The sequence below is a fragment of the Polyergus mexicanus genome, unplaced genomic scaffold, assembly GCF_030449975.1.
Source record: "Polyergus mexicanus isolate NDT 795.1 unplaced genomic scaffold, iyPolMexi1.0 SCAF_7, whole genome shotgun sequence".
NCBI lineage: Eukaryota > Metazoa > Arthropoda > Insecta > Hymenoptera > Formicidae > Polyergus > Polyergus mexicanus.
The window spans coordinates 11,262,189-11,278,657 of record NW_027223327.1 but is presented as its reverse complement, the minus strand read 5'-3'; the positions used below and the strand labels follow the sequence as shown (position 1 = coordinate 11,278,657).

General features: G+C 35.3%; 1 protein-coding gene across 1 annotated transcript in view; it reads left to right on the top strand.

Annotated features, from left to right (window-relative positions):
* Nucleotides 1–259: 259 nt before the first annotated feature.
* Kl-2 (dynein heavy chain 2, axonemal kl-2) overlaps nt 260–16,469 on the top strand; it is a 43,624-nt gene continuing 27,414 nt past the window's right edge. Inside the window, exons 1-19 of the mRNA XM_070299606.1 lie at nt 260–356; nt 2,605–2,672; nt 3,055–3,432; nt 5,205–5,262; nt 5,370–5,642; nt 6,021–6,478; nt 8,054–8,190; nt 8,433–8,775; nt 9,146–9,665; nt 10,283–10,425; nt 10,883–11,028; nt 11,129–11,222; nt 12,585–12,755; nt 12,973–13,165; nt 13,804–13,900; nt 14,248–14,499; nt 15,107–15,234; nt 15,519–15,637; nt 16,069–16,183. Coding sequence (XP_070155707.1) covers nt 260–356; nt 2,605–2,672; nt 3,055–3,432; nt 5,205–5,262; nt 5,370–5,642; nt 6,021–6,478; nt 8,054–8,190; nt 8,433–8,775; nt 9,146–9,665; nt 10,283–10,425; nt 10,883–11,028; nt 11,129–11,222; nt 12,585–12,755; nt 12,973–13,165; nt 13,804–13,900; nt 14,248–14,499; nt 15,107–15,234; nt 15,519–15,637; nt 16,069–16,183 — 3,790 coding nt within the window. The remainder of the gene's footprint in view (nt 357–2,604; nt 2,673–3,054; nt 3,433–5,204; nt 5,263–5,369; nt 5,643–6,020; nt 6,479–8,053; nt 8,191–8,432; nt 8,776–9,145; nt 9,666–10,282; nt 10,426–10,882; nt 11,029–11,128; nt 11,223–12,584; nt 12,756–12,972; nt 13,166–13,803; nt 13,901–14,247; nt 14,500–15,106; nt 15,235–15,518; nt 15,638–16,068; nt 16,184–16,469) is intronic.

The following is a 16,469-nucleotide window of genomic DNA, read 5'->3' as shown; positions in this document are numbered from 1 at the left end:
TGGTAAACAACCACCGACGATGATATTTCTCGTGAGATATTGAGAACCTCTTCGACAACGAACGATCGGGGTCCAAAAGCCGATCTACCGCGGAGACCATTTCTTTTGCTCTCGAGCAACTTCGCGACGATGCTCGAAGATATCTACGACGAGAACGCTGAAAGAATCGGTACCGTAACAGTCGGACCGGGCGCATAAATCAGCTGCACAGGCTCGCGTGAGGGAGGTGACGACGCCGGCAGGCCACCCCGTCAATAAAATGCAAAGACGAAGAAATAAAGTTAAAGATAAGCCGCCCCCGGACCCACGCCGAGAGTACTTGGACGCCGAGTCCAGCGATGAAGCGGAAAGGCGCAGTAAGATTTACGAGAAAAATATTAAACGCATCTCTCTCTCTCTCTCTCTCTCTCTCTCTCTCTCTCTCCCCATCCCCCCCTCTCGCCCTGTCCCTTTCCAGTTTCTTTACTCTCGCGATTTTCCGCTCCTTTCTCACTGCTGTTTTCTTTCACTCCGCCTGTTCTATTTTCGATATGTTCGACCATCATTTTTCAATCTCTATTTTGTACAATCTCGTCGAGCAGGTCCCTCTAATTCCCCTATTAAATCTTCAAAGATATGCGGGACATCGATAATGATGACACGAGCAACATTTGTGAGGGGAATATTAAAATATATATTTTCGTTTTTCGACACGATTTGACACGGCTATATATATCATCTTTTCCAAATATAATATCCTAAATCACGATGCGTACAATTTCATTATCATATAGGCGCGCTATGATTGATACGTACTACTGATAAATTGTTGAATACTTCATTACAGCGTGGCGTTGATTAATTAAAGGAGAACGGATTTATTTAATTCATTTGTTAGTTCGCGCGAGTCGTGCGCGATATAACAGCCGTATAATTTGCTCGATACTTGTGCAAATATTAACAAGGCAGCAATAATAACGGCCACGTTAACCATAATGCGGCTAATTTGAAGCAAGTTCTCTCGACAGCGACGCGCTCGAATTTGAACACGGATTCGACGATGGCCGCATCCAATTTGCAATTACAATGGCTGCTTTGTACGCTGAATGCTGCGAGCGCATTCGATAATCATAAATTCCGCGATAATTTTAAGGGAGAGGTAAATGTGTGAGAGAGATGGATTACGATTGAGAGCACATCGAGAGTCGGTATATTGATAAATCCCAAATCTCTATTTCATAAATTATAATATATCGCACGTAAGCCACGGTCACTCGTGGCGATTGATCGGTCATTTCCAGATTCTACCCAGATTGCCCCATTCCTAATTTGTCTCCGGAATTATGGCAATTTACCTCTCCTTCGACTCTCCGCGATCACATCCGTCGCTCGCTGGCGAAAATGAAGCTAATTCGTCCTCCCGCGAGTTCCCGTGGTACTTGCACGATCCATGAAAGTAGGTAAACTTGGTAAACCGATAATCTATATGCAAGCTACGTATGTGCGCGTCTCTATCCACCACGAACTAATGTTATTATCCGAAGAATCTATTCTTCCTCTTGAACACGGGCGAGAAGAAACGGTAGGATCTACAAATCCGTGATCCGCAAACAATTAACGTCACGTTACATTACGGATGATGGAAGACAGCGATTTTGTCCCTTGGTCGACTACAGTAAAATTCTCTATCTGATCTCGCATTAATCTATAGAGACCACGTAAATTCAATTATCTGTACGACAGAGTGACCGCGTTCTTTGACCGTGTATTAAAAGAGAAAAAGAATCAAATGACATTTTTATCTCTAAATCTATCTTGAGGATATCTTTTAGAATTACTGTTTCCTATACACATGATATTTTTTATATATAAAAATTTCTTTATTATTAAAACAGCAACGACAATATACTAGAGAAAATACTAGATTAATACTAATTTAACATCTTGCGAAAATTTATTGTTAAAATTGTTCGACTCTATTCATGATTTTTCCTTCGTGCTAAGCAGGATAAAGTTTAATAATTTTACGAATATTTCGCGACAATATCTGCGAGGAAGTATACACGTGAGACTGATAAGTCGCTGCATGTCGCGAAAGAAGACGTCGTCGTATCTGGATAATGTGCGCTATCATAGCGGAAGGATAAATCGCTCTAACGTGGCCTACGGTAGCGTCTCTCGATCGCGACGCGACGTGTTTCCTCTTCCGTCGATTTACTAGCTCCACTTGCGCGATTTATAGTTTCTATTAGATTGCCAAGAGCAAAGGCACGGATGGCAAACGGGGCGGCGGCGATGGATCCCGGAATGGGATCGAAACGGCGGAGAAGGCCTGAGGAATGATATCGGGACGAACGCGCGAGAGACCCTTAAAACGAATGTCTTCTATTTAATCTGGCTGGCGGATTTAGGAGGACCCATCGCGCGCCACCGCTCCAATTGACGACTAACGAACGGCCGGCGCGTCCTGCGGAATTTGTTTCCTCCTTGCAATGATCCTTATTAATTACGAGAGAAAGCCTTTTCAGCGAGGATGGACATATATACGCAACGCGCGGGGAGATGGAATTTTGTTTTCAGAATCCGCGAACTACGACGAAGATTGTCAAACGAATATTGTTGCAGGTGAAGAAGAGGAGGATATGGAAGATGAGCTGCGTCCGATGTACGTGACGGACGAATTAAACGAATTGGTGAGCGCACAAGGCAAATTAATACGTCTTTCTTTTGAATTTATACGTACAATATAGTTTTTGATTTATAGTTTAAATTGAACCTATAATTTCAAGATTAAACAACATTATCTTATTATTTTTTTTTTTTTTTTTTTTACAACAACACTTGTTTCTCAATATTTATTCCGCGGAAAAATATACATAATTATAAGATCTCTCTAACTATAATATTATATTTAAGAGATTATATACTTAAACAATTTGGATTAATCTTTAACATTGGAATAGCCGCAGTATTTCCAGAAATAAAATACGGTGACGTTGAAAAACAAAGAAACAAATTTATTTGCGCATTTGTGTCGAAAGCAGAGACTCGGAAAAATTCGGTACCATTTTTCAGATTCAATGTGTTAAGGATATGACTACGCTGAGCGGTCTGAAGGACAGCGATTGGACGTGGAAATGCGATATGGACATCCGCGAGTTCTTCCACGACCCGAGCATTCCGGTCCTCTGCGTCTATCATGCGAAGGGTGACCTGACCACAGAATTTTCATTTCCTACGGTACCCGTGCACGAGCTAACCTACTTCGTGAGACAGCCCAACGAGATTCTCTATCCGGAGAACTTTCGCGAGCGCATTCTCTTCGGGTCGTTGAACGACAAGGTGGAGAGCCATATACTGGGTGTCATCCAGGACGTGCTCGCGCCGATCTTCTTCACAATCGAAACTTGGCCGGACAGTATCCTTTCCGCTATTCCTCTGTGCTATCTCTCCGTATCTATTATTACATTTCCGTCAAACTATCCAATTAATTCGTGCAATTAATGCGGAAAGTTTCGCATGGCAGTAGCACGGGACTGAGCGACGCGAATTCTCAGAACGAGGAGGGATGTATAACGATAGACCAGGGGGAAAGCTTGCAAAGTTTTCTCATTTTTCCTATCTCTCTCTCTCTCTCTCTCTCTCCTTTTCTTTTCTTTTTGTTTTGTTTCGGCAAATAATGTACGTGTACAGATCGCGAGTTACGGAACTTTAATTGGGTCCAGGCGCGATATCCCGTCTTCTTGCGGCTCCTCGAGTGACCCACTTGAGACCGCGCTTCGCGATTGCCGTGCGATGTAAATTCTGTTTAACTTTCAAATCCCGCGTTCCGCGACCGGTTGATTTTGCAGTCGGTGGTGATTTAAAGTTTTTCGCGGATTTAAATGTACGTTTAAAAAGCTTCACTGCCATAGGACGCCCAAGGGAGACATCGTGCGTTTTATCTCCCGCTCGAATCCGTTGATTCAATCCGTGATATATACTGATATATGATCGATTTTTTCGAAGCAATTTCAATCCAATCGAGGCAATTGGATTTTCGGATATTTTATCATAGTCAACTTTACCTCACATGAAGTCTAGTCTTTTTGTTTTTCGTTAGATAACACAAAAAATTAAAATATGTTTTCTTTCTTCAAGTATATATTATATTCAGATTATTTTCAATGCCCCTTTAATTATAACGTTTCTTACGTTTTAATATTTACAATTTATCATAATATCAGATAATTATAACAGACGCTTTTCTATAAATCCGTGTAAACCCTGAAAATGTTGCTGTCTATTCGTAATTTAAGTGTCAAGTTACGAGAGCTATGATAATCCTGTATGCATATAGAATGATCGATAAGTGCCTGTAGCGTCAATTCGTGATAGAGGAACTATGGCGGAACCGGTCTCGCAATGCCAAGGGCGATCATCGCGATACAGTCCATAGTCGCTCTGGCTTAAGGTCATAACAATCTAACGTGATGACATTAGCAACTGAATTTCCAACTTTAGCACTGCAATGCCGTTACCGCAACGCACGACACAAAGTTCCGGACACTGTCCGCGGGGGATGGGGTTGCGGAAAAGCGGGGACACGAGAGAATTGCATGAAGTTATTATTACCATAATTTTCGGCTAAATGCACTGCGCGACTCACCGTCGCTGGTAAATCCAGTGTCGATGTTTGCCTACGTACGCGAACGGGATTACTCCGCTGTCGAGTTAGAAACGATTGCATTGCATTCGCGGACGAGAGCCACTTCATTATTTCTATAATGGATGCTGAGCGGATTTTAACCTGATCGAAGCGTCGCTTTACTAATTGTGCATCGGGACATTCGGCAACCTCGTTTCCACGTTTTTTATCTCCTTATCAAGATATTTCAGTGATTATTAAATCATCTTATGATTAATAATTTAAATTTCACATTCTACAATATATAAACGTACGATTAATATATTTTTCACAGAAAACATTTATAAAATAGACAAATTTTAATAAAAATAAGAAATATATAATATTTGTTCTCTCAACATCGTTAAGATTCGAATAAATTATTTCAATTTAAATGGCAAAACCGTTGCGATCTTTTTTCAAATTTTCCAACGTTCGTATTTTTGATCAAATCTAATCGCAATTGCACGCGCTCCGATTATAAATTCATATGACAATGACAAGCTGGTCGATCATTTCGATATACAGCGGGCAATACAGTTCAATAAATCTCCATCAGCGGATATGTAGCGATCGTGTACACGCTACAATTCCATGTGATAGACGTTGGGATGGCGGTATAAAAAATGGTCGCATCGGGAACAGCGATAACTAGATTTCTCGGTGTCGTATCACGTTCTTGGATTTTCTCTTCCTTAATCGCACCGAAACACATGTATGAAAGCGGACTTCTGCACCAAGCTGGACACCTTTCTGTGCAATTTAACGGACCTCACGTACAAAATGCTGGGCTTAACCGTGATATATGTACCTCTGGAGAGAAGGAAGGAGTTCACCGCGGAAGAAGGTAGCGCCGATAAGGAGTTGGTGAAGAGGCTGGAGGGTGTGGTGGCCCACTGGAACACCCAAATCAAAATAGCCCTCTCTGACCAGGTACAAGCAGCTCCGCATGAGTTACTATGCCTCGACGACGAATATGACTTCTGGGCTTATCGATGTAAGTGATCACTCCTAAGGAAAGACGTAGTAGCTAGTACGAGGATAGAATCGCGTTTCCCGATAATATATATCTGCGAGATTTCCTAGGAGGGACAAAAGTTTCCTTTAATGCAAAAGGTTTCAGCACGGAATCTCTTTGTCGTGTGTACTTTATAGAATTACGAAAAAACTTATATTACAATATTTTGAAGCATTTAATTGTAGCGAAACGAGCGTAAAACGTAGAATCTTTTGCACATTTACATTTTATCTATTTTGTAGATATTCATAAATAAGCGAGAAAATTATTTCGAATTTTTGAGAATATTATATTCGATAATACCATAACGTTGACTTATTTCAAAGTGCGATATTTTTTCTTTTTTTTTTTTGTCAGACGACAACCTGTGCGGCTTGAATCATCAGTTGCGTAAGAATACGGTAGAGCTCATTATCGACATATTATTGGCTGCACAATCCACTTATGTACGGCAGTTCGTGATGTTGAAGGACGAAATCGAGCACGGTACCGTCGAGGCAAAATCGAACATCGAGTTCTTGAGCATCCTGAAGGACACTTCCGCCGAGTTGAAGACGTGCACGACTCCCGCAAGCGTGGCTCAATATCTGCCAAAAATGATGCATCTCTTCAGAACGATTTGGCTGAATTCCCCGTATTACAATACCCGCGAGAGGATAAGCAATCTCTTCAGCGCGCTTAGCAATCAGATCGTCATCATGTGCAAAGATTTCATCGATCTATCAGACGTATTTGCGGGGCGAACTAGAAAGAGCATGAAGTTGTTGGACGAATGCATCAAATTATGCAACAATTATAAAACTCTTTATCATCAGGTAAATTATGTAAACTTAAATATTTTTTTATGTTAATATATAGAATGTTAAAAAAAAAAACCCATTCAATATTTATACGATAGATAGAACACGCCATACTGAGTAAAAAGATCTTAATAACCATAAATCAAAAACTCAACCGTTTCTGAAATATAACAATTTTTGTATGTTAGCATCATGATTGACTTACTAGCTTCTATTAAAGTCTAATTTTATGCAAGAAATTTTTTAATTATTTGTGTATAGCATATCTAAATATTTTATGTTAAAATATTTAATTATTATATATTTCAGCGACAGTTTAATTAAAGCTTTTTCTCAAATTTTTACTTATAAAGAAAGAAAATATCTGTCATTTAACAAAAAATTTAGTTAGTTTAACTTTCATTAATTACGCGAGTTAATATTATGTAATATGTAATAATTATGATAACGTTATATATTTATATATAACTTTTAAACTTTGCGCATATTTATTTTAATAGTTAATAAGTATAAGTACATTTCTCTCTAAAGTACATGTGAGTTCAAAAGCCGATTTGTGACCGTATACACGAAAAGCGTATAAAACGTAGTACTTTATTATGTGCTATCTGCAAATTCACCTTCCACAAACGGTGAGTTAAATTCCCATTAAATTATGTGTGCACAGTTACTTCAGCTACTTAGATCCATCGTTGGACAACGCGAGGAGATGAAGTGTTGCGTTAATGCGGAGGAGTTACAAAGTGATTTCGGTTTTCAGTAGTAATTATGATTGGAAATGATACAATTTCAAATATAACGAGGCACAAACCGACGACAATTATCTCCGCCAAATAGTTTCTTAGTTTCCGAATTTGGAATCACAGATAAAACATCGCTTTCGGTAACACTGTTTAACGAAATTAAAATTTAAAAACGGATTAACGCGCTGTCTTAGAGAAGCGTGCTCCTCTTAAAAGTACAAAACAGCAAGATGAGAAAAAGCTTTCTCTTTAAATGGAGATTGCAATATAATACCGACTTACGTTTCTCCCGTGGACAGATAAGCCAGAATGGAGGTGGGAATTGATAGAAACGGTATGACGATGCGCCGGCTCTCCTGACTACTTGTTCTCGAGTTGCGCCACGGTTAGCACGCCACGTGTGCCCGAAGGGATAGGTGACATGACTCCTTAGACTTTTGTGCAGAAATCCGTGCAATCGCATTACGTACCGTTTTAGAGGTCGCTAACGCGCGTGTCCACGGTCCTTCGCATTTTTACGTTACTCGAGCAGTTTCTCTCTTCCCAGATACATATATATATATATGCCGTATATAAACAACTAGTCAAATAGTCAAATATTTTTCCAAGTGTATTTTTAGGAGAAATATTTTTGTAAAATTATAATACAGAGAATCCTGTTTTCTGTTTCATTTACATTTTTCTTAGAACAGAAATTAGCAAGATTACCGCTTCCGTTACAATATAGAGATTTTATAATTTGCATTTTTCTATCAAATAAAAAAGACTCATATAATCTTTCTCTTTTTCTCTCAATAATATATATATATATATATATATTTTAAACATTCGGTTCTATAATCTTCAGTTTGCGAGCGCTCACATCAATCTCACACACCACCCTTGGGACTTAGACACGAAGAATATATTCCGTTACATCGATGTTTTCATCGGCAGGTGTCAGGATATGATCGAGATTTGTCAAGCAATGATTGATTTCGCAAGGTTCAAATAATATATTGCGTAGAAACAACAAGCAAAAAAATATATTACATACCATATCTATTTTTTTTTATTTTTTATTTTTCATTCTTCATTTAAAAACAATATTTTCTTTCAAAAATTGTAGTTGTCATATGCATTTAAAATAATTCAAATTTTGTTTCTATTGTTTTTATAATAAATGCGAGATAATAATTGGCGCAGTGATATTCGTGAGTAAAAACGATGCGAATTTTCAACGATAGATCGGACGAGACCGCTCAGATTTTAAGCCCCAAATTCAGCGGTGCAAATGGTGAAGAACACGAAAGAGTATGTCAAAATATTGAAAGACTCTTTTACGAAGCTTTGAAGAAAATCGAGGCTAATTCGCAAAAGATTTTCGCCATTCACGAATCTACGTGGCACGATGATATGATCATATTTCGCAGCGAAATGAGAGACTTAGAGATAATGATCGAAAACTTGATAGCCATCGTTTTCATGGATGTTAACAACGTTCAAGAAGGGATCGAGGATCTGCGGAGCTTCTACAATTATTTAAATCGCAAGAATTTAAAGTCGCTGTTTGACAGCAAAAATACCAGCGTAAGAAACGATCAACGATTCATAAACACAAGCTGCTTTCAACAAAAAATCCATTTCACATTCGTAATAATTTTGATCTCTTTTTGGCAAAAATAATGGTATAAATAATTCTTATTGCGAGAAAAAATTTGTAAGAGTATCTACAAAGAAAAGGTCAGACTCTTATATTACTTTATTCTAATGATTTCCTATATGAGGGGAGTTCTGTAAAAAGAAAAATCTAAAATTTTCTACAAGAGAAGATGTACATGTTAAACTTATGTTTTTTACGGCTATTCTGCACAAATGTTGAATTGTTTTGAAAATTTAAATCACTGAAGCAATAAGTAATATTCGAAATCAATATTCCAATATTTCTACTTATTGTCAGATTTGGCAGATCTTTGCCGACGATATTCAACGGACGAAGCAGGAAGTCCTGAACGAGAGGGAAGAATATCCTTCGATTACTCCGTATTACGCCGGTAGAGCATTGAATCTTCGTTCGAAAGGTGACCGTCTGCTATCGACGCGGAGGATGCTGGAGGAGGCCGAGTGGATGCCCTATTGCGGCATGAGCGAGGAGATCTATCATCAGGAAGACGTCGTGATAGGATCCATCGAGGATTCCATGAAGGATCTACATGTGAAATGGCTGCACGACGTCGGCGAAAATCCGCGAGCGCGGCTCGACCGTTGTCTGATGCGTCGTAGCGATAGTAAATCCGGCCTACTGGAGTGCAATATCGACCCTAATATCCTGAATCTCTGCCGCGAATGTTCCTATTGGATCAGTCTGCGATTCAACATACCCGTGAATATACAACTGATACACGACAAATGGAACACGCTACATTTTATATATGAGAGTGTCCTCGCCGTCACATTGGCGTACAATAGGATTATCGAAGGTTCGCTGCTTTCGATGATTACTTGCCAGATGGTTGTATAAAGTAGTTTGTTAAAGCCGACATTAGCAGAACATTTTCTCTTTTAGTCAGATTTGACGATTTACGTATAGTGAAACTTATATTTCGATACAAAAGTTTAAATGAAATTTAATGGTATATAAGTATAATAGATCAAAAATGTTTCTCGATTGTTTTTACACATAGCTTCTTAATCAAATTTGACATTTAACTACTTCTGATATAATAATTTCTGATATAATCTGATATATATATAATTTCTAACCAAATTAAAATAAAAATATATTAAGTTGAATATTATTAAAAGATATAATTATTTTATTTATTATTAAATATATTTTTAAATATATATATATATATATGTGTGTGTGTGTGTGTGTGTAAATATTACGAATTTACAGCAACTAAATTTATTTTTCTTGAGCTATATTAAATATGCGAATGCTTATGCAAATATTATGATAAGATTTAAGGGAAACATATATATTTCAAATGCGCGCGATAAAAGCGATATTCTCTGTATTTGTAGCCATATGCGATAATTTCTTTTCCGCTGTAGCAAAATATTCTTGCAACGTAACGAAACTTGTATTTTTCAGCGTTGTCGTTGACAGAACGTGCGTTGTTTCGCGAATTAATTCGGCAGCTCGACCGGAAGATCAATCCTGGCTTAACCAAGCTGACGTGGAACACGGATTACGTGGACTCGTATATTGAGAATTGTTTCAACGAAACGGCCAATGTACGCTTAGAACCTCTTACATTGTCCATGTGCGAAATCCATGTAAATTCATGCAATATGTACCGGACGCCTCGCGGTAAAATTTAATTTTGAACTGCCCGAGAGAAATCCTCTCGCTATCTACCTGCGTTTGAACAATTAATTACAAACTTCGTGTAATGCAAAAACGGAATAATTACAATGCGTATGTATAGGAGGTTTAACAGGACATTGATCTCATTGTCCCAATAATATAAGTTAAAATCTCTTTATTATCCTCGTTGTTTTTTTTTTTCAAAAAAAATTATCACATTTTCTTTTTTCATGTTCTTTCTTTCTTTTCAAACAATGCATGCTAAAATCACATAATTAATAAGTAAACGCAATTATCTATTAGTTTAGTGCAATATTGTGCAATATTAGTGCAATATTATAAATGAAATGACAAATAAAGACATAAAATTATTTGTCGTCCCAGCTTCAAGAGTTTATCGACATTTACAAGAACGGAAACTCTGAGATTGTAAGAATCTGCGAGAATATCTGCGACACTCCCATGATCAAGATAAGGGTTAATTATACATATGCATTGCCCGTATTAAAAGAGGAGCTCTTGCACGTACGGTAGGATTTCCAATTCGCATTATGCTACGGTAACTCAAGACGCGTGACTGAAACTTAACGCTTGGTAAACGAGCATCGGTCGAACTTTCTCACTTTTCAGAGACGAGAGGTTCCAAGTTATGACTCAAAGACTCGATATGATATTTCTATGCATTATGGAGATTTATGAGGGCTTCAAGGATGTGATGGAAGAGGTATAACCTTTTTTATAAATATATCATTTCTCTATTATTATAAAATTAATATGTTATATATATTAATGTTATTAAAAAATTATATTTTAAAAAAGCAAAAGAGGCGCCAAATCTACGCGTTTTCGTCTAAAGAAACTGATGTACAAAGAAATGTTGTTATTTTACGATTACCATCAATTTATAGGCAATTTAGGATTTTTTTTTAGTTCGTGTGAAGCACATTTTATACCATCTCTAATGTTTAAAAGAAAATTTAGTTTATGCAAAAATTCTCGAAGTCTCTTAAAATAGGCCTTATTATATTAGACGTTGCTCAGAAAGTCAAGTAGATCTCCATTAACATATATCGTATAAAAAAAAAATTATATGAAAAAACAATTATAAAGTTCAGTAATTTAGAAACAAGAAAGTAAAGTCTAAAAACTTAAGGCGAGATGTATGCAATTCCAGAGATTATATTTTTATTATCCAAAGTCATATTTTTTTATATGTACATCACATTTTTCTGATATGTCTAACGCTACGTTCTGAACAAATTTCTTATTTTAAAGCGTGTTTAAAAATTATATATATATACGGCAAATTATTTTATTTTCTTAACATTTTCTATAAACTTCAGCAAGTGCCGTAAAGCTGGCTAGCGAGAAATTTCTGACAAGTCATGTAAAGTTGAATCTTTCCCGTAAAGACTCCGCAAACGTAAAAATGACCAAATAGCTTCGACGAAAGAATATTCGCGGAGGAAACGGTGTACGTTGCACGCCCGCAGGCTATACAAAGCAATTCTCGTCTAACTAAAGTTGGAGAAGTAAAGAGCGCGCGTACTTACGGCAGATTCGTGTTAAGATATGTCGTTCCGTAACGTGACTACCACAGTGAGCACGTGCTTTCTCAGTTAATTCAAAAAGTCTCCAAAGAGTCGTAGCCTCGCCATAAGCGAGCGTAACATGTTTAGCCTCTGTCAGATCCATTTAAATTTATCAATAAAATAATTAAATTAATATGGTTAGAATATGGGTTAGCTAAAATGAAAATAAACCGTTTAATATAGGATATATCGGATATTGCATTTTTTTTCAATAAGCATTATAATATACATGAGATTTACATTTTTAATTTTTCGAAAATGTCAGCTTTAATGCTTAACAAATAATCTGCCATATATTAAATTTTCTTTATCATTTTTGACACGCTCAGGATTAAAAAGTATCTATCAAATTTCTCTTAACGTGCGCACCCTAATTTATTTCATATCTTTTACAAATATATTTTCTTTTAAATTCTTTAATGCTTTAGTTCTTTTCTGCGATCTCTCAATAGATTGATATATATCTAATTTTGTTACTGCTCCTTCCTGCTTAGAGCCGTGCGGAATGGAAAGATTATTTAATAAAGATCGATACAATAATCGAGGAAGCCATCAAATTGTGTTTGAAAAATTCTTTAATCATCATGTTTGAAGCTCTTCGTGGTACTGACACGGCAGGACCTTCACCCCTTCTATTGGTGCAAGCGGATATCATCGATAATAAAGTATGTTGGTAACTATCCATAACATGTTTAACATACCATACATGCAAGATATATTCCATAGAGTATTACGTACATTGTTTAACTATAAGGTCTCGCGCGTGTGTAAGTTGATACATAACGATAATTTTCCAATCTCTGACGAAAATACTTTAATTATTTTAAAGCTTTGCTCTATAAAAAATGTATATATTCTAAGTAGTTTTTATGATTTATGTAGATAAACTTTATACCGAGCCTTTGGGAAATAGCTGCAGTAATAGGAAATATTTCGAATATCTTGTTGGAGCCCTTGAAAGATGTTTCGCGATTAGTTAAGAAGTTTAAAATGCTTCGGGACAAGAGCTTTCCCTTTCCAAAGTTGTATAAGGAGGACAAAGAACTGATTGAACTCCAACAGAAACTCAATAACGGTCGTATCATGAAGCTTTCCATATATCTTTTTTCATTCTTTTATTTTTTCAATGATTTTTCCTATTTATCAGACATTATTTTATAATGGCATCAATAATTTTTACTTTATCTGTGACAAATACTATATATTCTTATTATAACTATTCACTCATTAAAAGAGCAAACGAATCCTAGGCTATTTGTCTTATTGTTAGAAATGCAACATTATTTATATTTTCATCTTCTTTTAAAAATTACTCTCTATATATATAAAATCGATGAAGCCTGATGGATTATAGATACAATTTAAAATTATAATAGAATATTATTAATTTAAAATCGTCCTCTATATCAGAAATCGTTACCAATTTAATTTCTCTCCAATTCCATTATCCTAAAATTAAATGAAAATATATGTAATTTTATATGAAGAATTTAATTAATATCTAATAGCAAGAGAGAGACATTCTTTCATCTATATTAATTCTTATATATTCTCTTACTTATATTAATATATTGTATAATAAGCAAGACATTCTTATTAATATACATACATGCGCGACTCCAATTTCTATAACTATTCTGATTCTTTAGTATTACTTTTAGCTTTATGCTATATTAGAATAAACATACTAAATATTAATTTTTCAATTTTCAGAAGTAAGTTATTGTTTTGCTCAAGTGCAAAATTATCTCAAGATCTGGGAACCTTTCAAAGATATATGGGAAGTGAATAAAGATCTATACATTCAAAGGTAATTCAAAAAGAATTGGAGCATTTAAAATGATTTTCTTGCTTGTGAGAAATGAAAATCTTATTTAAAAATTACATTATTTATATGTAATTCTATGTGCTAACCGATTTATATAAACAACCATTACAACTTTAGAATTTATTTAAAAATATAATTTAATTTTTTCATGATCTGTGTTTCTCTATATCTCTTTCTCTCTTCAAAGATTAATATATAAACAGATAGAAGGCATCAATAATCTATGTTTGTATATGATTTTAATGCGAAAATATATTTATCTCATATACCATATATTAATCATTTTTATTTTTATTTTAAAAAGTTATTACAGCTTTTTTACAAATTAGATATGAAAAGCTGAAACCAACAGCGGCATCTTTTGACGCGGATATAAGTAAATACATCGATGTAATGAATAACGTCCAACTACAGGAAACAATGACGACAGTGCATTTCCTCGATATAAATTCTGATGGATTGAAAGCCACCATCATCGAGCACTGTTCGATTTGGCAACAGAAGCTTACCGCACTTTTGTTACGTATGACCGATGCAATGGTCGACCACATTTATCATTACATCGCTGAAAATTCCACAAAGTTAGTTACCTGCGTGATTTTGTTTGAATAAAATTTTTCGCTTAAGATTAAAGAGAAATTCGATACAGAAAAGAGATCACAGAAAAATATTTTTTATCTCTAAGTTTATTCACATTCTGTTTATTCACATATATTTCTACTTTAAAAATTATCGTAAAATAAAAAAAATTAGTTAAAACATATTAAAATACATATGTAGCTGTTTTTACATGTGTTTGATGGAAAAATGTATCAATTATTAATGATATTTATATTTAAACATCAATTTGTATATATATGAGGATAATTAGAGAAAAAGAATTTTTTTATATTATTTATTTTAATTTAAAAGAATTAATTGTGTTCGGCAAATTTTTATGCCTATTACTCTGTGCTAAAAATTCCTTTTTAGAGACCTAGCATGATTATCTATTTCTCTCTATAGCATAATTGAATTTTTCAGTTATATTCATTTTCAATGTTCTCGATCGATACTATTAATGTAAATTTCCTCAAGCCGAGCAGAACATTGGAGAGGCGTTGCTCGCAAGGCGTTGCTCTCATAAATTCTGTCGTAAGGCCTTTTTGAATTTCGAACTGAATCGTATGTGAATTCATTCGTTTGCAGAATAATGAAGGAACCGACTGATCTCATCAGCATGCAATCCGCGCTGCAATTGTTCGAGAGGCTCACCGCCCAGATACCGAAGGAGGAGGAAGAGTTTCCCAAGATCCAGGAGCAGTTCCAAACTTTGGGTAAACCTTTAAATGTTTTCTCCGTGTTAAATAAGAAAGTCGATGCACCATAAAATCGACGGAGCTTAAGATCACAATCTACTATCGCTCAAGAATTTACAAAACGATTTACAAGTTCCGCAAACGTACATCTGTTTTGCTCGAGATAATCTCAGACTTTAAGTTCATCACATATGTAGACTATCTATTATGGATATCTATTACTTTAAACTATCTCTCTACGCACACACATATATATATATATTTATATAAGTACGTAGAAAAAAATGCTTAATGATTTTCAGAAAAATACGAGGTGCCGCTAACATATGAGTTCAAAAGAAAATTAAAAGACATCAACCGTTCCTGGGCGGCTTACTTGGAGCTACTTGCCACGTGCAAAGTTACTCTGCTTGAAAAAAAGGTACGGCATTCTCTCGGTATAAAAGAGAACTTATAGAATCTTTGTAATAAAAAATGAAGTTCCATCGCGCAACGTTGGCGTCGATGCTAACTAAGAGGCAAATATGTTGTCAATTAATTATATTCTCAATTTTGACGTTACTTTACCGCATCTACGAAATTTTTATATAATCTGAAAAATTAGTTTTGCATAACGAAAGGTCTCTAATATTTGCAGAATTTACATTATTTAGTAAAAAAGCAAATAAAAATTCCTTGTTACTTATTGTATATTTGTGTTCGCATTTTTTAAGAAGGATTAAAAATTAAATTAATTTAAAATATTTTATATTTTCTCTCGCACATAAAGACGAGATGATAGAATTTTACATTTTTATGAATATTTATTATAACTTGGATTGTCTTTTCAATGTTATTTTAACATAATCGCAGGAAGAATTTAAACAAATATTGCTGATTGACGCGACGATGTTTGAAGAAGATGTATTATCCGTTGTGCGTAAATTTAACGACATCGGGCCCTTTACATCCGACTGGAATTCAAAAAGTAAATTGCTTAGCACGTTCTTATTAGATTAGTAAATCTGAGTTTGTCGTAAGATAGCACCGAATCATTGCATAAATCAATTACCGTATCTTTTCGAGCACATCCCTCGCCGTGTAACGGATTAAATTGTATTTTGCAATCTGCAATAGATTTGTGCGTAACAATGAATAAGATAAAATAACATTTATAATTTGAAATTTTAACAGTAGATGTAGTTGGATCAGAAAAAAATAAATACAAAAAGCACGTATAGAATATTTGTAACGAAACTCTATTTTAAAGTTAA